Raw genomic sequence first — 21870 nt, forward strand, 5'->3', positions numbered from 1 at the left:
GTCAGGTCCCGTGAGATTGTAGAAACCTGAATGAGTTGACCTGTTCTGTTGAGGATTGTGAGAGGAGAGGATGTTGGGGGACTCTTCCTGAAATCCACTGTCATCTCCACAGTTTTGAGCAGGCTTAGCACCAGATGGTTCAGACTATACCAGAGGACCAGCTGTTCTACTTCCCCTCTGTATTCAGCCTCATCACAGTCCTGGATGAGTCCAATGACGATGGCGTCGTCTGAAAACTTTCACAGGGTGGCTCTAGCAGATGAGATGCAGTCATTATTGTAAAGGGACAAGAGCAGTGTGGAGAAAACACAACCCTGAGGGGTGCCAGTGCTGAGAGTCCAAGTGCTGGACGTGATGTTACTCAGTTTCACCTGCTGCCTCCTGTCAGCTCCAGGGCGACAGTGTTGAACCCAGTGCGGAAGTCCACAAATAGGACCCGTGCGTAGGTCCCTGCAGAGTCGAGATGGTGCAGGATACAGTGAAGGGCCATGTTGACTGCATCATCCACTGACCTGGCCAGCACCAGTAATTCCACAGAGTTCATGACCAGAGACGTCAGGCCAACTGGTCTGTAGTCATTTAAGCCTGAGACAGGGGACGTCTTGTTGAATGGGATGATGGTAGAGCGTCTGGCGTGTCTCCATCCTCCGTCAGGCAGGACGGAGACACTCCATCAGGTCCTGGAGTCTTCCTGATCCTGTGTCTTTGAAACAGCTGACGCACATTCTGCTGAATTACAGGTGTGTTTTCTCCACGTATGTAATTTGGTCAGCGAGGTGTTGTACACACCAACCAGCACAAACGAGGAGAACTCCTGTGGTGAATAAAAAGGTCTACAGTTTACAAAAAAAGACTCCAAGTGAGGGCTGCAGGTCTTCTTTAACACCAATCTTCATTAATGAAGAAGTATGTTCCTCCTCCCTTTGTCTTATCAGACAGTTCAATGCAACGATCCACACGGAACAGCTGGAGAGTCCGGTTGATGGTTGAACCTCAAATCGAGGAGAACCGTATACCAGCTCTTTACCCTCGCTAGGGTAATTATCATGCAATTAACAGGTAGTGTTGATGTTGGCATTGGTATCAGTAATGGCTGTGGCTACTCACTGTACCTTGAACATTCACTCATTCATCTTCTGTAACCACTTGTGCAGTGAAGGGTGACAGGGGTGCTTGAGCCTATCCCAGCTGTCATCAGGCGAGAGGCAGGGTACACCAAGAGACAGACAACCATTCACACTCGCATGCACATCTACGGCCAGTTTAGAATCGCGCCACTGTGCCGCCCTACCATGAACATGTTGGAAATAAAAACATGAACCTGTGTATTATTTGAATAGCTTTGTATTGAAAGCACAATGACAAGGTACATTTATACATGGCTCGAGCCCCATTTTAATATAACACACAGTTTTATATAATACATATAGTAGGAGCTCCTTCCTCTATCTCTCTACCAGTTTGAGTCCTTGGCCTGCAAAACGTTGAAGACCCCTGCTCTACCTATTACATTGATAACGTTAAGTCTTAATGTATTTAAGGCATGATCTAAACTTAAAGAATTATATAAAATCTGACAAGGTCAGCCTACTACCATCTAGAAATTTCATTTTAAAATGACCCTGATACCAAAATCTGACTATGGTCTATTTACAGGCCTGCGGAAATGACCTGTGTTGTGACCTGAACACTCAAAAGGCAAAAGTACTTTCCATATTATTGCCTCTTGGTGGAAAGTTTAATGAGATCCACAGAGGATTAAGCAGCCACATAAAAAACATTTCACAAGCGGAAACTGTCCTCTTTCTCTGTTTTGGAGATGAGCACAAACTAAGTTTGTTTCAAGGTCAGGTAACTGTGATTTAATAAGGGAACTGAATACAGGACACATGTTATTGCGTTAGTCCAAAGTGGAACCTCTTGTCTCAGATTTTATTCAGATTGTCTGCTTGTTCTGATAATCAGTATTTACAACTGAACTTTCCAAATGGACAAAGAATACAATTTAACGTACATAACTCTTGATGGGCTTGTGGAAGTTCACAAATACAGGTACCTTTATTTTATGATTGTTTTTATTGTTTATATTCTAATACTATGCAGTAACTCAGTTATTGTGTACTTGATCTGGATTCACCAAAACCTCCATGAGCCAATGTACATTTTCATTGCAGCTTTGCTGCTGAACTCTGTTGTTGTGAGCACCAATATCTACCCAAAGCTTTTGATTGACCTTCTGTCTGAACAACAGATCATATCTTACCAAGCCTGTGTTTTTCAGTATTTTATATTTTACACTTCATGCGGTGCAGAATGTTTACTGTTAGCAGTCATGGCTTATGACCGATATGTGTCCATATGTAAACCTCTGCAATATCCAGCTATTATGAGAAAGAGAACTGTCAATGGCTTGTTGGCTTTCGCTTGGCTTCTACCTGTCTGTCAGACCACAGGAACAGCAGCAATGAGCGGAAGCAGAAAGATCTGTAGTTTTTCTATGAATGTATTTTTTTGTAATAACTCAATTCACAAACTTCACTGTGTGAGCTCAAGAGCGCTAACTATATACGGTGTGATCGTTTTGGTAACCCTTGTACTTCTTCCTATGCTCTACATCATTTTTACATACGCAAAAATATTTGTAATAACATTTCGGAGCTGTAGCGAAGTCAAGAAAAAAGCTGCACAGACCTGTTTACCTCACCTGCTGGTTTTAATCAGTTTTACATTTCTGATTACATTTGATGTCGTTCTCGTCAGAGTGGAAACTGATATTACAAAGACTGCACGTTTAGTTATGACATTACAGCTGGTTTTGTATCACCCTCTCTTCAATCCAATCATATACGGATTAAAAATGAAAGAAATTTCTAAACACCTGAAGAGGTTGATTTGTCATGGTAAATTGAAATAATTTGTAAGATGTTATAAGATGTTATTTAACTGACTTTTAGAAAGTATTTAATCTTGGATGAATGAATTCTGTTTTGACAATGAGCACGGAGTAAAGATGGTCAGAATCAACAATGTGGTGATGTTTTTTTTTTGTCTTGTGAGTCACACGTTTTGTTCTGACTGTTTAATTTTGCTTTAAATCGAATTCCATGTGCATAATCATATTAATGGTTGACATGTTTATGGTCTCATTATTTTTTAAGTATAGGAATTATGTGTCTGATAAGACTTGAGAATGCTTGAATCAGAATCAGCTTTATTGGCCAAGTATGTGCGCACACATAAGGAATTTGACTCTTGTGTACAAAAACACACAGAACTTAAATAAGCATAAAATATAAATCTCAATAGAATAGAATAGAATAGAATGTCTTTATTTGTCATTGCACAAGTACAACGAAATTAAAAGTACCGTCTCTTAAAGTGCATAAAAAAAAGAGAACATAAAAGAAAGAAAAGGATAAAAAAAAACATACCACATGTGCACTAGCATTCACATTCACACATTCACATTCTGCAGTATTGCACGAGTCATAAATATTGCACAGCAGGAGAGGGATAAGTTCATTTAATGCAGCAATTCAAAGTATGAGTGTCCCGGGTGGGATGAGTCCCTGAGAACGTTTTTAGCCCTCCTGAGACAGCGTGAGCTGTACAGGTCTTCCAGGGCGGGGAGAGGGCAGCCGATGATTTTTTGGGCCGTGTTGACAACCCTCTGGAGCGCTTTCTTGTCTGCTACTGTGCAGCAGGCAAACCACACACACACACACAGTAAGTCAAGATGCTCTCTATGGAGCAATGATAGAAGGACACCAGCAGTTGTCATTCATTACCATCTGGTTTCAGGTGGTAATTTGTGTGATACCATTGCTTGGAGCTACCACTACCTTTTTCATGAACCATGGGCCCCCACCCATAAGCTTTTCTAGCTTCTTTGGGGGACCCATTCACTCTACCCATCTGTCTTTTTTATTCCTGTTGGATTATTGTAATGTCTCAACAGTGGTATGGTGAATAAACTAAACTAAAACTAAACTAAACTAAACTAAAGTTTCTGAGTGAGGTTGTTATTCCTGAGTACTCTCAGGAAGTACAGTCTCTGCTGTGCCTTCTTGATGATGGTCGTGGTGTTGATGCTCCAGGTTAGGTCCTCCTCAATGTGGACGCCCAGAAACCGGAAGTCTGTCACCCTCTCCACCTGTTCCCCTCCAATGAACAGGGGCTGAGAGTCCATTTTACTTTTCCTCCTAAAATCAATGACAGGTTGTTGTCAGAGCACCACATTGACAGCCGCTCCACCTCGTCCCGGTAAGCGGACTAGGTGTACACATGAAATAAAAAAATTGAAAAATAAAGGAAACAACATATATATACACAACAATCCATGACTTTGTATAGTGAATATATACAATTAATGCAGAGTTATTTGCTATTGTGAATGGTCTCACACTCTGTGAATGCTCAGAGTTCATCAAAGTCACAGCCCAGGGAAAGATACTGTCTTTGTGGCAAGTGGTTTTGGCGTACAGTGCTCTGTGATGCTGCTCTGACTGAAGGAGCCTAAACAGTGTCCGGGGTGTCAGGGGTCTGTGGAGATTTTACTGATTCAGTTCCTGACCCTGGACCAGTAAAGGCCCTGGATGGAGGGATGGTCAGTACCAATAATCTTCTCTACAGAACTGATTGTTCTCTCCAGTCTGTCCCTGTCATGTCCGGTGGCAGATCCAAACCAGACCATGACGGACGTGGTCAGGACAGACTGGATTATTGCACAGTAGAAAATGATCAGCAGTCCTGAGACAGGTTGAATTTCCTGAGCTGATGGAAAGGAAATGGCCATCTACAACTCATGCACACACTCATCTGGACTGGTCCCAACCTCTATCCATAATAAAACAGTAGAACAGGTCAGCCATTTCAAATACCTCGGACTCACCATCGACAATAAACTGACATTTGATCAACACATCACTGATATATACAAAAGGTCCCAGCAGAGACTCCATGTCATCCGCAAGCTCCGTGCCCTCTCTGTTGCCCCTCACCTTCTGTTATTACTGTACACCAGCATCATCCAATCCATCCTATTGTAGTGTTCCCCCTGCTTCCACAACATGCTGTCCACTACCAACAGGAACAAGCTCACACAAATCACACACACTGCATCCAAGATCATTCACCACCCCACACCTAACCTCTCAGAACTCAACCACAGAGCAGTCACACGCCTCGCACGGACAATATCCAATGACCCGGATAAACCCCTCAACCCACACTGCTACCATCTGGGCGCAAATACAGAACCCTAAAGTGGAGAAGGGCGTGCTTTAACAAGAGCTTCGTACCCTCCGCTATCATGGCACTTAATAATCTGCCCCATTAAACCTTGTGCAGACCCAGCCCTCCTGAGTGTGATGATATCATCTACTGTTGTTCAATGTATGGTTGTTTTCACTCATGGTGCGTTTGTCATGGTCTTTTTGTTTGTATGTATATGTTGCTCATGTCTACATTATATGAACTGTTTTCTGTTTTTCTTGTGACAGACTGTGGAAACAAATTTCCTTATGGGACAATAAAGGCTATCTATCTATCTATCATGTAGGAAGTACAACTTCTGCTGGGCCTTCTTCCGTACCGTGTCTATGTGGGGGGTCCACTTCAGGTTATGTGAGATTGTGGACCCTAGGAACCTGAATGAGTCTAGTGAGTTGACCTTTTCTGTTAAGGATTGTGAGAGGAGAGGTTAATGGGGGGCTCCTCTGAAGTCCATTGTCATCTCCACAGTTTTGAGCGGGTTTAGCTCCCGGTGATTCAGACTGTACCAGAGGACCAGCTGTTCCACTTCTCCTCTATATTCAGCCTCGTCGCCGTCCCGGATCAGTCCAATGATAGTGGTATCGTCTGCAAATTTCAGGAGTTTCACAGAAGGGCCCCCTGAGGTGCAGTAATTATTGTAAAGGGAGTAGAGCAGTGTGGACAGAACACAACCCTGAGGGGTGCCAGTGCTGAGAGTCCAAGTGCTGGATGTGATGTTACTCAGTTTCACCTGCTGCCTCCTGTCAGCTCCAGGGCGACAGTGTTGAACCCAGTGCAGAAGTCCACAAATAGGACCCGTGTGTAGGTCTCTGCAGAGTCGAGATGGTGCAGGATATAGTGAAGGGCCATGTTGACTGCATCATCCACTGACCTGGCCAGAACCAGTAATTCCACAGAGTTCATGACCAGCGACGTCAGGACAACTGGTCTGTAGTCATTTAAGCCTGAGACAAGGAACTTCTTGGGGAATGGGATGATGGTAGAGCGTCTGGAGTGTCTCCATCCTCCATTAGGCAGGACGGAGACACTCCATCAGGTCCTGGACTCTTCCTGATCCTGTGTCTCTGAAAGAGCTGACACACATCCTGCTGGATTCCAGGTGTGTTTTCTCCATGTCTGTAATCTGGTCAGCGAGGTGTTGTACACACCAACCAGCACAAACGAGGAGAACTCCAGTGGTGAATAAAAGGGTCTACAGTTTACAAAAGAAGACTCCAAGTGAGGGCTGCAGGTCTTCTTTAACACCAACCTTCATTAATGAATAAGTATGTTACTCCTCCCTTTGTCTTATCAGACAGTTCAATGCAACGATCCGCATAAAAACATGAACCTGTGTATTATTTGAATAGCTTTGTATTGAAAGCACAGTGACAAGGTACATTTATACATGGCTCGAGCCCCATTTTAATAACACACAGTTTTATATAATATATATAGTAGGGGGTCCCTTCTCCATCTCTCTACCAGTTTGTGGGTCCTTGGCCTGCAAAACATTGAAGACCCCTGCTCTAACCTATTACATCGATAACGTTAAGTCTTAATGTATTTAAGGCATGATCTAAACTTATATTATAAGAATTATATAAAATCTGACAAGGTCAGCCTACTACCATCTAGAAATGTCATTTTAAAATGACCCTGTACCAAAATCTGACTATGGTCTATTTACTGGCCTGCGAAAATGACCCGTGTTGTAACCTGAACACTGAAAAAGCAAAACTACTTTCCATATTATTGCCTCTTGGTGGAAAGTTTAATGAGATCCACAGAGGATGAACCAGCCACATAAAAAACATTTCACAAGCGGAAACTGTCGCTTTCTCTGTTTTGGAGATGAGCACAAACTAAGTTTGTTTCAAGGTCAGGTAACTGTGTTACTTAATAAGGGACCTGAATACAGGACACATGTTATTGCGTTAGTCCAAAGTGGAACCTCTTGTCTCAGGTTTTATTCACATATACTTGTTATATTGTCTGCTCATTCTAATAATCAGTATTTACAATAGAACTTTCCAAATGGACAAAGAATACAATTTAACGTATATTACCCTAGATGGCTTCGTGGAAATTCACAAATACAGGTACCTTTATTTTATGATTGTTTTTATTGTTTATATTCTAATACTATGCAGTAACTCAGTTATTGTGTACTTGATCTGGATTCACCAAAACCTCCATGAGCCTATGTACACTTTCATTGCAGCTTTGCTGCTGAACTCTGTTCTTTCCAGCACCAATATCTACCCAAAGCTTTTGATTGACCTTCTATCTGAACAACAGATCATATCTTACCAAGCCTGTCTTTTTCAGTATTTTATATTTTACTCTTCATGCGGTTCAGAATTTTTACTGTTAGCAGCCATGGCTTATGACCGATATGTGTCCATATGTAAACCTCTGCAATATGCAGCTATTATGAGAAGGAGAACTGTCAATGGCTTGTTGGCTTTCGCTTGGCTTCTACCTGTCTGTCAGATCATGGTAACAACAGCAATGAGTGCAAATAGAAAGCTCTGTTATTTTTCTATGAATGTATTTTTTTGTAATAACTCACTTTACAAACTTCACTGTTTCAGTTCAAGAGCGCTAACTATATCTGGCGTGATTATTCTGGTAAACCTTGGACTTCTTCCTATGCTGTACATCATTTTTACATACGCAAAAATATTCGTAATAACATTTCGGAGCGGTAGCGAAGTCAGGAAAAAAGCTGCACAGACCTGTTTACCTCACCTGCTGGTTTTAATCAGTTTTACATTTTTGATTACATTTGATGTCATTCTCGTCAGAGTGAACTCTAATATTACAAAGATTGCACGTTTAGTCATGACATTACAGCTGGTTTTGTATCACCCTCTCTTCAATCCAATCATATACGGATTAAAAATGAAAGAAATTTCTAAACACCTTAAGAGGTTGATTTGTCATGGTAAATTGAACTAATTTCTATTCTTCTATTCTATGACTGTTATAAGATGTGATTTAATTGACTTTTAGAAAGTATTTAATCTGGGATGAATGAATTATGTTTGGGCAACACATAGTAAACATGATGGTGACTTTTTTTTTTGTCTTGTGGGTCACATGATTTATTATGAATGCTTCATGTTGCTTTAAATCGACTGCCCATGTGCATAATGATATTAATGACTAACTATATTTGAGTGTGAGGGTTATTTTTCTGGTCCCCTCCCCTCAACCCATAGGACCCAAAGGCCCCCCACTAACAACACTGTGTTGCCAGATACCTCAGGACACCTTCAGAAGTCCCATGCCCACTCTTTGATTAGTCACAACTGTTTTGAAGGCACAAGGGAGACCTCCACAATATTAGGAAGGTGGTCTTAATGTTATGCCTGATCGGTTTATCTCTGCACTGTTACTCTGTGACAAATAAAGCTTATTTTTTTATTCATTTTTAAGATATTGTCCATTACCTCCTGTAATCATGCCTGTCTAATTATCTCAGGTGACTTTAATGGTAAATGGTAGAAACTTAAGCAGCCTGCTGGAGGTCTTTGACATATCTGCTTTTCCTGTGCAACAAGTTGTCCGGATGACTGAGTGGTCTATGGTGCCAGACTCACAGTGCTAAACCTTCTAGAACCCGGGACTTCTGGTCTCTGAATGGAGGTGTGGGTTGAAATCCCACTTCTGACAGGTATTTTGGCAAATTTCTCCATTGTGGGAAAAATAAAAGGTTATCTTATCCTAATAAAGTAATAAAAATTATATAAATTAAAATGAATAGTTTATTACAGGAACAATTATGTGACCCTCTGCTCAAGGTTAAGAAACAGTGGGCAGCAGACTTGGCCATAAACATATCTCCAGAGGATTGGAAGTCATGTTTAAATAACATTCATACAATGTACAAAGAAATGGGTAATAGGTTTATTCAACTGAAAATAATACATTGATGGCATCGGACGCTACAACAACTTTATAAATGGAACTTAATACCAGTGGACTCTTGCTGGAGATGTGATGGGAATGGTGCCTCTATACTAAATATACTATAGACATGCCCAGTACTTAGGGACTGGTGGAACAACATCCATCAGATTCAATTTGAAGTCCTGCATAAAAAGTTCCAAATCTCTGCAAAATTGTCTATTTTGGGATCGACCACTGAACTTCAGGACAGTGATCTTTCGATTTATCAGCAAAAAAAGATGGATTATTTTGGCTCTGACACTAGAAATTAAGACAGTGGAGGAGAAAATACCCACCTCCTTATGAAGAATGGACTACAACAATGGCACAGCTAGCTGCTTACGAGAGGGTGACATACTCCCTACCGGACAAACTGGATCAATATATGTTTACTTGGAGCCCTTTTACTGACTGGCTGTCTGTAAGTTAATGGTTGCCTTGATAATGCAGAGCTGTCTTTGATTTATAGCACTTATCAATTAAGAAGTATCAGTGTGGTGTTTTATGTGTTGTTTTACCTTTTTGCTTCGTTTTTTTTGTTTTTATACTCAACTCGTTTACAAAAATTTAGGGAATAAAATTTCTGGCCTTGATGGCTCCTTGATTGAGTGAATCGATCTCTCCCTTTCTGTATTATTTGTATGTTAAAGTTCAATAAAATGTTCATTATAAAAAAATATATACAGTGGTCCCTCGTTAATCGCGACAGTTACGTTCTAAAAATAACCCCGTCATTCATTTTTTACAATGATTATAAATGTTTTAAGGTTGCAAAACCCCTCACTACACACTTTATACACTTTTCTCAATAACTTGCAAACATACCGCACTTCAGTCACACTGCCAGCGATCAAAGATACTGTATATGTAAATCTGGCAGGCTGAACGCATTCTGTACTGTACAAGAGACACCGTACGGAGGAGACTGATTGACAATGGTCTACAGTCCCTTAGCCAATCAGGATGCAGAAGACGACGCGCGGACTCTCCCTTAGCCAAGACGCAGAAAACAATGCGCTGTTAAAATAAAAAAAAAGCATGCAAAATTGCACTAAAAAAAAATCTGCGAAACTGCGAGGCCGCGAAAGGTGAACTGCGTTATAGCGAGGGACAACTGTATATATAAATATCATAATTATGCAGATGATTTCCAACTATACACGTCCCCTGTTCTGATAACCTTCATCCTTCTCACCTTTAAAGACCATCTCGATCATCTCACAAAATCAGCCACCACTATTTAAAATAAATATTTTCTACTGAAACTAAAATCTGACATTTAAATCCAAAGGTTTTGTCAGTATGGAAAAAACAATGGTCCGTTTACCGGCTTCCTCCCAAAATAAGCTCTGCGGTGAATACAGCTAGTTAAGGAAACTCTAAAGTGTTGGTGGAAAGCTTAATGAGAGCCACAGAGGACGAAGCAGCCTCATAAAAAACATTTCACGGGCTCAGATTGTTCCCTTTCTTGGTTTTGGAGATGAGCACGTACTAAGTATGTTTCAAGGTCAGGTAAATGTAAATAAATACGATAATTTAAAACAGTAGACATGTCATTGCAGTGTTGAAGGAGTAATCTCCTCTCGGTTTTTGATCAGATATATCTTTTACATTGTTGGTCTGTTTTATTAATAAAACTCTAAATGGATGAAGAATATAATTCAACGTATTTAACTCTTGATGGACATGTGGAAATTCACAAGTACAGGTACCTTTACTTTATGGTTGTTTTTATTGTTTATATTCTAATAATCTTCAGCAATTCTGTTATTGTGTACTTGATCTGGATTCACCAAAACCTCCATGAGCCAATGTACATTTTCATTGCAGCTTTGTTACTGAACTCTGTTATTTTCAGCACCAATATCTACCCAAAGCTTCTGATTGACCTTCTGTCTGAACAACAGATCATATCTTTTCAAGGCTGTATTTTCCAGTATTTTATGTTATACTCCTTAAACGGTTCAGAGTTCTTACTGTTAGCAGCCATGGCTTATGACCGTTTTGTGTCCATATGTAAACCTCTGCAATATCCAGCTATCATGAGAAGAAAAACTGTCAATATCATGCTGGCTTTAGCTTGGCTTCTACCTGTCTGTGAGGTAATGGCATTAGCAACAATGACTGCTAACAATAAGCTCTGCAGCTTTACTTTGAATGTGATTTTTTGCAACAATTCAATCTACAAACTTCAGTGTGTGCAGTCAAGAGCAATAACTGTATACGGTGTGTGCGTTTTTCTAAATGTCGTAATCCTGCCGATGCTTTTCATACTCTTCACGTACGCAAACATATTCATAATAACGTATCGGAGCTGTAGAGAAGTGAAGAAAAAGGCTGTGCAGACCTGTTTGCCTCACATGCTGGTTTTAATCAACTACGCATTTTATGCCACGTTTGATGTCATTATAGTCCGAGTGGAGTCTAATTTCTCAAGGACCGCACGTTTGATAGTGGTTTTGCAAATGGTTTTGTATCACCCTCTCTTCAATCCCATCATAATAATAATAATAATAATAATACATTTTATTTGGGGCGCCTTTCATGGCACTCAAGGACACCTTACAGCAACAAACAATAACAACAACAGATAAAATAATAAAATACTAAATCACTAAAAGAATGTTAAAGGGAGTACGCCTGTTTAAAAAGGTGGGTTTTCAGATGTGATTTGAAGGTGGAGAGTGTGTCAATGTTCCTGATGCTTGGTGGGAGAGAATTCCAGAGACCGGGGGCAGAGCGGCTGAAGGCTCTGGCCCCCATGGTGGTCAGACGGGCAGGAGGCACAATGAGGCTGATAGATGAGGCAGATCTGAGTGTCCGGGAAGGAGTGTTGATGTGGAGAAGGTCAGATATGTATGGGGGAGAGAGGTTATGAATGGCCTTGAAGGTGTGGAGCAGAATCTTGAAGTCCACACGAAATTTGACCGGAAGCCAGTGAAGCTGTTGCAGAACAGGTGTGATGTGATTGATGGATGGGATCCTGGTGATGATGCGGGCAGCAGAATTCTGAACCAATTGGAGTTTATGGATGTACTTGTGGGGAAGACCAAAGAGAAGGGAGTTGCAATAGTCCAGCCGAGATGTGACCAGGGTGTGGACTAGGATGGCAGTGGAGTTGGGAGTGAGGGATGGGCGGAGACGGTTGATGTTGCGTAGATGGTAATACGCTGACCGAGTAATGTTATTGATGTGGCTTTGGAATGAAAGAGTACCATCAAGGACGACACCCAAACTCTTAACCTGCGGGGAGGGGCAAACAGAGGAGTTATCAATGGGGATGGTGAAACTTGGAGTTTTAGTGAGAGTGGACTTGGAACCAATGAGGAGAACCTCTGTTTTATCACTGTTGAGTTTCAGGAAATTGGAAGAGAACCAGGTTTTAATTTCTTGTAAACAGTCACAGAGGGAGGAGGGCGGGAATGTGGAGGTGGGTTTTGAAGAAAGGTAGAGCTGGGTGTCGTCCGCATAACAGTGGAAGTGGATGTTGAATTTACGGAGGATCTGACCAAGGGGGAGGAGATAGATGATAAACAGAATAGGGCCTAGTACAGAGCCTTGGGGAACACCAGAGGAGAGGGGAGATGGTTGGGATGTGAATGTTTTCAACTGGATGAACTGAGTGCGGCCAGAGAGATAAGATTTAAACCAGTCCAGGGGTGTGTCAGAGATGCCAATAGATACTAATCTGTCAATGAGGGTGGTGTGGGAGATGGTGTCGAAGGCTGCACTCAGATCGAGAAGGATGAGGATGGATAATAGTCCGGAGTCAGCTGCCATCAGGAGGTCATTAGTGATTTTGAGGAGGGCTGTTTCTGTGCTGTGTCGTGGACGGAAACCAGACTGGAACTGTTCATAAAGGTTATTGTTATGAAGATGTGTGTGTATCTGTGAAGCCACTGCTTTTTCCAGAATCTTAGAGAGAAATGGTAGGTTAGAGATCGGGCGTAGGTTATTGAAGTCACTGGGGTCTGAACCAGGTTTCTTGACTATAGGTGTAACAGCAGCAGATTTAAGAGTGGATGGTACAGAACCAGTGGTGAGGGAGGAGTGAATGATGGCAGTTATCATGGGTAACAAGGACGGTAGACAGGCAGTGACTAAGGGAGTAGGCAGGGGGTCAAGCTGACATGTAGATGTTTTAGATTTCCGAATGAGGTCCGAAATGTCAGCAGCAGAGGGCAGTTGGAAGCTAGAGAATACTTGAGAGAAGGGTACGTCGACAACCAGAGAGGATGGAGTGCAGGGAGTTTGAGGGGACAGTTGCTGGTGAATCCCCTGTATTTTTCCATTGAAAAATGACATTAGGGAATTGCAGTGATCAGAGGAGTAAAACTGTGGAGGAAGTGAGGTCGGGGGTCGTAGTGTGTTATTGAGCACTGAGAACAGGGCTCGAGTATTCCCATCACCTGCACTGATTAGACCTGCATAATATTGTGATTTAGCTGAGGAGAGGGTGTCTTTGTAGAGAAGGATGTGGGTGTGGTACATTTGTTTGTGAACAGAGAGTCTGGTTTTTTTGAAGAGCCGCTCCAGTTGACGTCCCTTGGCTTTGAGCTGTCGTAGATGGGGTGTGAACCATGGAGCAGAGTTGGTGAATGACACACTCCGAGTTTTAACAGGAGCAAGTGAATTCAACAGGGAATGGAGGCCTTCGTTGTAGTGAGTAACCAGTTGATCAGGAGTGGGTGAACAACTGAGACTCGGGAGGCTGTTAATGCCTGTGGTGAGAGCTGCTAAATTAATATTTTTGATGTTGCGGAAAGAAATTAGCCGCGACTGCTTAACTTTTGGACAGAGTTAAGCTAGCATCATATACGGATTAAAGATGAAAGAAATTTCTAAACACCTTAGGAGGCTGTTGTGTCGAGATCAAATGGACTAATTTCTCCTGTAACAACAATTTAGAGACGTGTGTTTTAAAAAGTACGACAGACTAAAGATTTGTGTCCATTTTTATTCTGAATGTTTCATTTTGTTTTAAATTAACAGCACTACTGTACACCCCTCTTAATGACTGACATAACTGAAATATAATTTTTCTGAGTAAAGTGAACATGTTTAAAATAAACAGATCTAAGACATGACTTTATATTCTGTCTGTTTTATACTCTTTACATTATTGTCATAAGTTAATTTTTAAATTGTATTAAGAAATTTATGGGTTGGTGTGTGTATCATTAATGAAGTGTAGAGTCTCTATGAATTCCCACTCCTTGAGATATCCAAAAATCTAAACATAAGGGTGACGGAGACTTTTCCTTTTAGGGCAATTTGCTAAAGAATATTGACTTAGCTGATTTAAACTGTGAGTCCTAACAATGAAAGAGCCAGCAGTGAAAAAACACAATTTCATCCCATACAGTGCTTAAAATGGGATAACAAACAATCTCTGTCCTTATCCAAAAGAAACTGCACCAAATAATACAGTCTTGGTACAAAGTTAAGTGAGAGTCGACATGGATGCACTTCAGCAATTCATTGTCCCATCAATAGTCAACAGTCGGTTCCATGTTTGTAACTGTTGATGGAAAGTTTAATGAGATCCATGGAGGAGGAAGCAGCCTCATAAAAACATTTCACTGGCTCAGACTGTTCTCTGTCTGGGTTTCAGAGATGAGTGCATACGAACTTCCAAGGTCAGGTAAATGTGAATGAATAAGTTAACTGAATATAAGAGGCATGTCATTGCACTGTTCAAAGTAAAATCTCGCTGTTTATTTGGATATATCTATAATATTATCTGACTGTTCTAGTAATCAGTATTTAAAATTTGACTTTCTAAATGGATGAAGAGTACAATTCAACGTATATAACTCTTGATGGGCATGTGGAAGTTCAGAAATATAGATACCTTTACTTTATGGTTGTTTTTATCATTTATATTCTAATAATATGCAGTAATTCTGTTATTGTGTACTTGATCTGGATTCACCAAAGTGTCCATGAGCCTATGTACATTTTCATTGCAGCTTTGCTACTGAACTCTGTTGTTTTCAGCACCAATATCTACCCAAAGCTTCTGCTTGACCTTCTGTCTGAACAACAGATCACATCTTATGAAGGCTGTCTTATACAGTATTTTATGTTTTACGCTTTTAACGGTTCAGAATTTTTACTGTTAGCAGCCATGTCCTACGACAGATACGTGTCCATATGTAAACCTCTGCAATATCCAGTTATCATGAGAAAGAGCACTGTCAGCATCTTGCTGGCTTCAGCTTGGCTTCTGCCTGCCTTTCAGCTCATGCCACTAGCAGCAATGAGTGCATGTACGAAGCTCTGCAGCTTAACTCTGAACATTATTTTTTGCAGTTATTCAATTTACAAACTTCACTGCGTGTGGTCGAGAGTGATAACTATATATGGACTGTATGTTTTTCTAAATGTTATAGTGATGCCCATACTTTTCATACTTTTCACGTACACTAAAATTTTCCTGATTACCGACCAATGTTCCAGGGAAGTGAGGAAAAAAGCTGCAGAGACCTGTTTACCTCACCTGCTGGTTTTAATCAACCTTTCCTTTTGCACTACATTCGATGTTATCATAGTCAGGGTGGACTCGAATATCACAAAGACTGCACGTTTAATAATGGTTTTACAAATGGTTTTGTATCACCCTCTTATTAATCCGATCATATACGGATTAAAAATGAAAGAAAATTTTAAACACCTTAAGAGGCTGTTGTGTCAAGATAAGTGAACTAACATCTACTGTAGCAACAAATGACGTGATGTGATTTCACTGACTTTTAGGAAGTGCTTAATGTTGGATGAATTGATATGTTGTGATAACTAACACACAGTAAAGGTCACTGTCAGCTTCAACTATGACTGATCAATTTCTTTAAAAATCTTTCTTCCGGCAAATCAAATAAAAGTTTTGTGCTCAAGGTTTTATTTTGCCTAGTTACATCTATACCTTATTTCATGAATTAATTTGAAAATTATGATAATGAAGTTTTACTGAACTTGCATATGAGCTCCCCCATGTCACTTTTTTGGTTTACAAGCTACTTTTACAATGACCAAGTCAAGGCGATCAGAGGCGGAGAAGAATTTATCTTCTTCTACGCACCATATATGCGCAACTAACTGAGCCAGCTGCGCTGTACTTGAAAATCGTCAGATGGATCCTCATTTTTTTTTTATCTGTTCCTGAGCCTATGCTCTTTGTTATTTATGTTGTGTGTAACTTTATTACAATTTAATTAAAATTACTGGCATTCCAATTTTATTTCCATAACCGCTGTGTTATGATGACGGGGTTCTGTTAGCTCCACGGTTATTAAAGTTGCTGCAATTTTGTTTAATGCGGCTGAAAATATTATCCATATTTCCCCCAACTTATCTGCTTCTCTGAGCATGTCATCCATCTCTTTTGCTCTTAAAAGTGGAAGCTTGTGCGTAACATTGTTTCATTATATAGAAAATGTTACAGTGTTTCAGTTTAATTCAAATGCGAGAGCGCGTTGTTGTGATCGTGATTATTTTGTTCTACGTGTGTTCTGGTAACTTGAGCATGATTAAACATGTTGCCTCTAATATAAAAAAGCTTTTCGTGTTTTTTTTTTAATTTGTAAATTTTTTTTAAGGTGTGGGGGATTGGGGGTGCATCAGCGCGGTTTGGATATAGAAAGGGGTGCGCAGCCAAAAAAGTTTGGGAACCGCTGATTTAGACCATTAGAACATAAGTGCTGATTCAGGCACTTGCCAACAGACACATTGTCACATTAGACAACATTAGGACACTTCCTCATGGTACCTAATAAAGCAGTCACGCTCAGTGTTCATGCAGAGGTGGACCTTGCAGACCACATTTGACCTGAGAACGTTGCCTCGACCTTTTCTGATTGACTGGGTGAGAACCACATGCTTCTCTGCTTCACTGAGAAGCACAGGGATGCAATTTAAGATGTGTGTGGAAGTTACCAAATATGGTTCTGTTAGTAGCTCTTGGTGGAACGTTCTCTTTCTGGGTTTTGTAGATAAGCCCATACTAAAAGTGTTTCAAGGTCAAGCAATTGTGAATGAGCATGAGGACAAAACACAAGAGACATGTTATTAAAGTGAAGTTTCAGTTTATACACTGCTCAAAAGGTTTAAAGGAACTCTTTTTGAAAAGGGTATAGCATCAAGTCGGTTCAGCTTCTAGGATATTGATCTGGTCATCTGCTTTGGTGTTAAAATTATGTGGTGCACTAGAGGGGCAACAATGAGACGATCCCCAGAGACCCTCCTCATCTTTTCTGACTGATTTTCCACTACTTTTGCATTTAGCCAGCGTCAGTGTCAGCCACTACTATCCACTTGAGCCAGCTCATGTTAAATGGGGGCTCAGCCATCAAAGTTGGTTAGGTTAAAAAGTTTGTTTGCCGCCACATGTTGCTTGTGCAAGCTGTTGCTTTGGTAAAGTTGAGCGCTGGTGTTGGCGTGTTTTGCTGTCAGGGTCAAAGTTAAGAACTTTGATTTGCTTGGTCTTTTTGCTCTGTTTTTTGGGGAGATACACCGTGTGTTCTCTGGTGTATATCAGTATTTTAGATACAACTAAATTGTGATATATTTGCTTACTATTCTCTTCTCTCATCTGAGTTCAGATAAAATTGTCCACTTGGTACTAGTCCAGGTGGTGAATGTTAATAGTATAACGTCACTTCATGGATTATTGGGAGGAAAAAAAAAAAGTTGTTTCCATGTTAGTGACTGTTGGTGGAAAGTTTAATGAGATCCATGGAGGATGAAGCGGTCTCATAAAAACATTTCACAGGTTCAGACAGCTCTGTGTGGGTTTTGGAAAAGAGCACATGAGCATGTTTGAAGGTCAGGTAACTGAATTTATAAAATAATCAAATACAAGAGACATGTTATTGTAGTGTTCAAAGTAAAACCTCTTCTCTGTTCATATATCCCTGTTATACTGTACATCTGCCTGCTTTAATAGTCAATATCTAATACTGGACTTTATGAATGGATGGGGAATTGAATTTAACATACATAACTCTTGACGGGCATGTGGAAGTCCAGAAATACAGGTACCTTTATTTTGTGATTGTGTTTATTGTTTATATTCTAATAATGTGGAGTAATTCTACTATTGTGTACTTGATCTGGATTCACCAAAACCTCCATGAGCCTATGTACATTTTCATTGCATCTTTGCTACTTAACTCTATTATTTTCAGCACTGTGATCTACCCAAAACTTCTCATTGACTTTTTATCTGAACAACAGATTATATCTTACCATGGATGTCTTTTTCAATATTTTATGTTTTATGCTTTAAACGGTTCAGAATTCTTACTGTTGGCAGCCATGGCCTATGACAGATATGTGTCCATATGTAAACCTCTGCAATATCCAACTATCATGAGAAAAACAACTGTCAACCTCTTGTTGGCTGTGGCTTGGCTTCTTCCTGCCTGTCAGCTTGTTGCAACCACGACAATGAGCGCAAACGAAAAGCTCTGCAGCTTTGCCTTGAACGTCATTTTTTGTAATAATTCAGTTTACAAACTTTTCTGCGTGTGGTCCAGTTCCATAACTATGTACGGTTTATGCATCTTTGTAATGGTTGTAGTTGTGCCTACTGTCTTTATACTTTTCACATATGCTAAAATATTCATAATAACAAATCAAAGCTGTAGAGAAGTGAGGACAAAAGCTGCCCAGACCTGTTTACCTCACCTGTTGGTTTTAATGAACTATTCAATTTTTACAACATTTAATGTTATTATAGTCAGAGTGGAATCAGAAATGCCAAAAACCGCGCGTTTGATCCTGACTTTACAACTGATTTTATATCATCCTCTCATCAATCCAATCATCTACGGACTAAAAATGACAGAAATATCTAAACATCTCAAGAAACTGTTTAGTTGGGGTAAAGCAAACTAATGTTTCTGTGCAATGATAAAAGTTGGAACATTTAATGTTGGATCAATGGACATGTTTCAATAATGAACACAAAGTAAAGATTACTGTCAGCCTCAACAATGTGATGCGAAAATTTTCAGTAGTGAATTTCTGATGTCTTGTAAATAATACATTTCATTCTGAATGTATGATTACATTTGACTGTGCATATGAAAAATTCATTATTAATAAATGAGTGGTGTGGTTATACTGAAGTTTCCTAAGAGATTAGATTATGATAGATCACTTTTAGTCTCTTTAAACTGTTTTAAAGAGTTTTTTCATTCATGTGGGCCTGTATTCTCTAATACAAACAATTATGGGGCACAAAACTACTCTGCAAAGCAACATTCGTATAACTTCTCAATGAAACGGGGGGGGCAAAGATGCACAGAATCAGTGTGGAGTTCACCCGTTTGTTCAGGCAGCCATAGGTAGGAAAACAACACTCAGGCAAACAAGAAACAGGAGAGACAGAAGGAGCAATTGGGCTGAATTCAGCCACAAGACTACATGGAAAAGAACAATCGGGCCAAGGAGGAATGAGTGTGGCAAATATATGCTGGCCTGATTACAGAGAATGAGGAGCAGCTGTGTGCACATGTGAGCTGAGTTGACTGATGAGGAGGGTGTGGCTGGCAGGCTGAGTAAAGCAGAAGGCAGGGTCAATGGAAAAATACTGAGAGGGAGTTGGGTGACTGAACTGTGACACTTAGGCTGCGTTCAGACTGCAGACGGATCTGATTCAAATCTGATTCCTTCTCATATCCGATTTTTAGGGCTGACTGTTCACACTGCCTTTAGCAAGTGTCCAAATCGGATATGGTTCTGTTCAGACTGGGCCACATTCTTCACCGGTCTGATAGGTTGCTGTAGCAACGAGCGGAAGCGTCATTCAGCACGTGTATTTGTCAGACGTCATATAATTGCGACAGCGACAAGCAAAACAACAACAAACAACACGATGGATGTACGTCACGTCAGTGTAAATATTTATAAGGCATGCAGTTTCTTCCTCTGTCCAAGGCGAATTGTTTTCAAAGTCCTCCTCCATTGTGATAGCTGTAATATCACTGTCCGTGGCCGTAACGTGGCTCCTCCACAACGGAAATAGGCACTCGGTCTGGCGCATTGGTTCTGGCCTGGCGTCGCGTAAGTGACGTCACGGACAGTCAAAACCCATCTGAGTGTTGGGAGCTGTTCAGACTGAGACGCATCTGTCCATATCCGATACGAATGCGATATGAAACTACCTCTGGATGTGGTTTGCAACCGTTTGGCAAAAATCGGATTTCATGTGATCTGTCACTGTTCAGACTTCAAAATCGAGATCCGATTCAAATCTGAATGGGCTAAAAATCGGATTTTGGCTGGCAGTCTGAACGCAGCCTTAAATCTCAAATATAAATTGCATGCATCCCTCCAATGACTTCTGTATCTAACTAACATATAACCGCTGTTGTGTACACCATTCACCTTAGGTTGAATAAGTGCAATCACATATTTCACTATTTAAATGCAATTATGCACTTATTTTGAAGCTTTGTCAACGAGCCTGCATTCACTAGAAAGTCTTAATCATTAGCTAAAATGATGACGAAAGCCCTAGTGCAAGCTCATCTGAAAACTGTTCAGATAGTCTGCAGTTTGACATGACTGCCTTAATATGACAGACAGCAGTACCCCATGGAACATAGCTTTATTGGACTATATTCTGAAGTATGACAAGATCACTGAATGTCTACAACAGTGGCAGTCACTCACAGCTAACGTGGTAGAAAAAAGTCCCATTCTTTCCCTCATTGGCAGTGTGCAGCTCGACCGACCCAACGGAAACACTGCACCTTTACAGTAAGCCTCTGTTCCATTAGACAAACATAGTCATGTGGCATCCTTCTAAAGGGATATAACAGTTGAACAATCAACAAAGTTACAAGAAAATTCTAGTCGTGGGATCACAAGCAGAATATCAAAGGCAGTAGTCTGACTAAACACAAGTGATAAATCTGAAAGGGATGAGACTCCACCGAAAGCAAAGTTTATGCCTCTGCAGGACGTAGATGCCGTAACCTACGTACATAGCCTACGCTAGTGTGAGCTAGTTATACTTCTGCACTCGTCAGTCTGGCTCACTCTGTAAAAACGGCTCACTTTCAGCAACGGCGACTGAAACCTTTGCAGAAATTTTGCCAAAGACGAGTCATACAAATCTTTGTATCTCAGTCAAACTTTCCCCAATGTGTTCTACTTTTATTGATCCAAAATAATCAATTCAAAAACTGCAGAGATGGAGAAGCAGCTGGAAAAATTAAAGCAAAAATACGCTACTACCAAGCGGACCAATCACAGCTCTTGCGGTCTGCATTGCTGCGACCCACATATCCATTTCTGGGGAGGTACACATCAGGCTACTGCATTAGGTTCTACGTAGGGTCTGCAGCGATTCAGTTAGCATTTATGCATGAAAACCTTCTCCGCTGGTCTAGACTTTATCAAAATCACTGACTTACATTTCAATATTTTAAAATCAATCTTCCCAATTCCCAATTGCCTATTCTTTTCATTTTATGGCTTGCCTGTCTGTGCGGTGCTTCTGTTGGGTTCTCTCCGGGTACGCCGGCTTCCTCCCACCGTCCAAAGACATGCTCGCTAGCTTCATTGATGACTCTAAATTGGCCGTAGGTGTTTATTTGTTTATTTATTTGTTTATTTAAAAAGGATCCCCATTAGCTGACGCCAAGGCGA

At 40.6% G+C, this 21870-nt stretch overlaps 5 protein-coding genes across 5 annotated transcripts; all 5 read left to right on the top strand.

Annotated features, from left to right (window-relative positions):
- The first annotated feature begins 1890 nt into the window (after window positions 1–1890).
- On the top strand, window positions 1891–3023 carry LOC311487858 (olfactory receptor-like protein COR5). The gene has a single exon (XM_084544256.1). It carries the CDS (start codon window positions 1988–1990, stop codon window positions 2912–2914), a length of 927 nt encoding a protein of 308 aa, XP_084400382.1. The 5' UTR covers window positions 1891–1987; the 3' UTR covers window positions 2915–3023.
- A 3984-nt stretch (window positions 3024–7007) lies between these two features.
- Window positions 7008–8933, top strand: LOC311487777 (olfactory receptor 11A1-like). Its single transcript, XM_084544146.1, has one exon. The coding sequence runs from the start codon at window positions 7291–7293 to the stop codon at window positions 8215–8217; it is 927 nt and encodes a 308-aa protein (XP_084400272.1). The 5' UTR covers window positions 7008–7290; the 3' UTR covers window positions 8218–8933.
- Window positions 8934–10853: 1920 nt separating this feature from the next.
- Window positions 10854–11807, top strand: LOC311487776 (olfactory receptor 10A3-like; the record flags this gene model as incomplete). Its single annotated transcript, XM_084544145.1, has 1 exon — window positions 10854–11807. The coding sequence occupies one exon, from the start codon at window positions 10854–10856 to the stop codon at window positions 11802–11804; it is 951 nt and encodes a 316-aa protein (XP_084400271.1). The 3' UTR covers window positions 11805–11807.
- Window positions 11808–14393: 2586 nt separating this feature from the next.
- On the top strand, window positions 14394–16811 carry LOC311487780 (olfactory receptor 10J4-like). The gene has a single exon (XM_084544149.1). The coding sequence runs from the start codon at window positions 14996–14998 to the stop codon at window positions 15914–15916; it is 921 nt and encodes a 306-aa protein (XP_084400275.1). The 5' UTR covers window positions 14394–14995; the 3' UTR covers window positions 15917–16811.
- A 1272-nt stretch (window positions 16812–18083) lies between these two features.
- Window positions 18084–19107, top strand: LOC311488771 (olfactory receptor 2AT4-like; the record flags this gene model as incomplete). Its single annotated transcript, XM_084545622.1, has 1 exon — window positions 18084–19107. The coding sequence occupies exon 1, from the start codon at window positions 18181–18183 to the stop codon at window positions 19105–19107; it is 927 nt and encodes a 308-aa protein (XP_084401748.1). The 5' UTR covers window positions 18084–18180.
- Between the last annotated feature and the right edge of the window lie 2763 nt (window positions 19108–21870).

Source organism: Chelon labrosus (genome assembly GCF_963514085.1).
Source record: "Chelon labrosus genome assembly, chromosome: 5".
Taxonomy (NCBI): domain Eukaryota; kingdom Metazoa; phylum Chordata; class Actinopteri; order Mugiliformes; family Mugilidae; genus Chelon; species Chelon labrosus.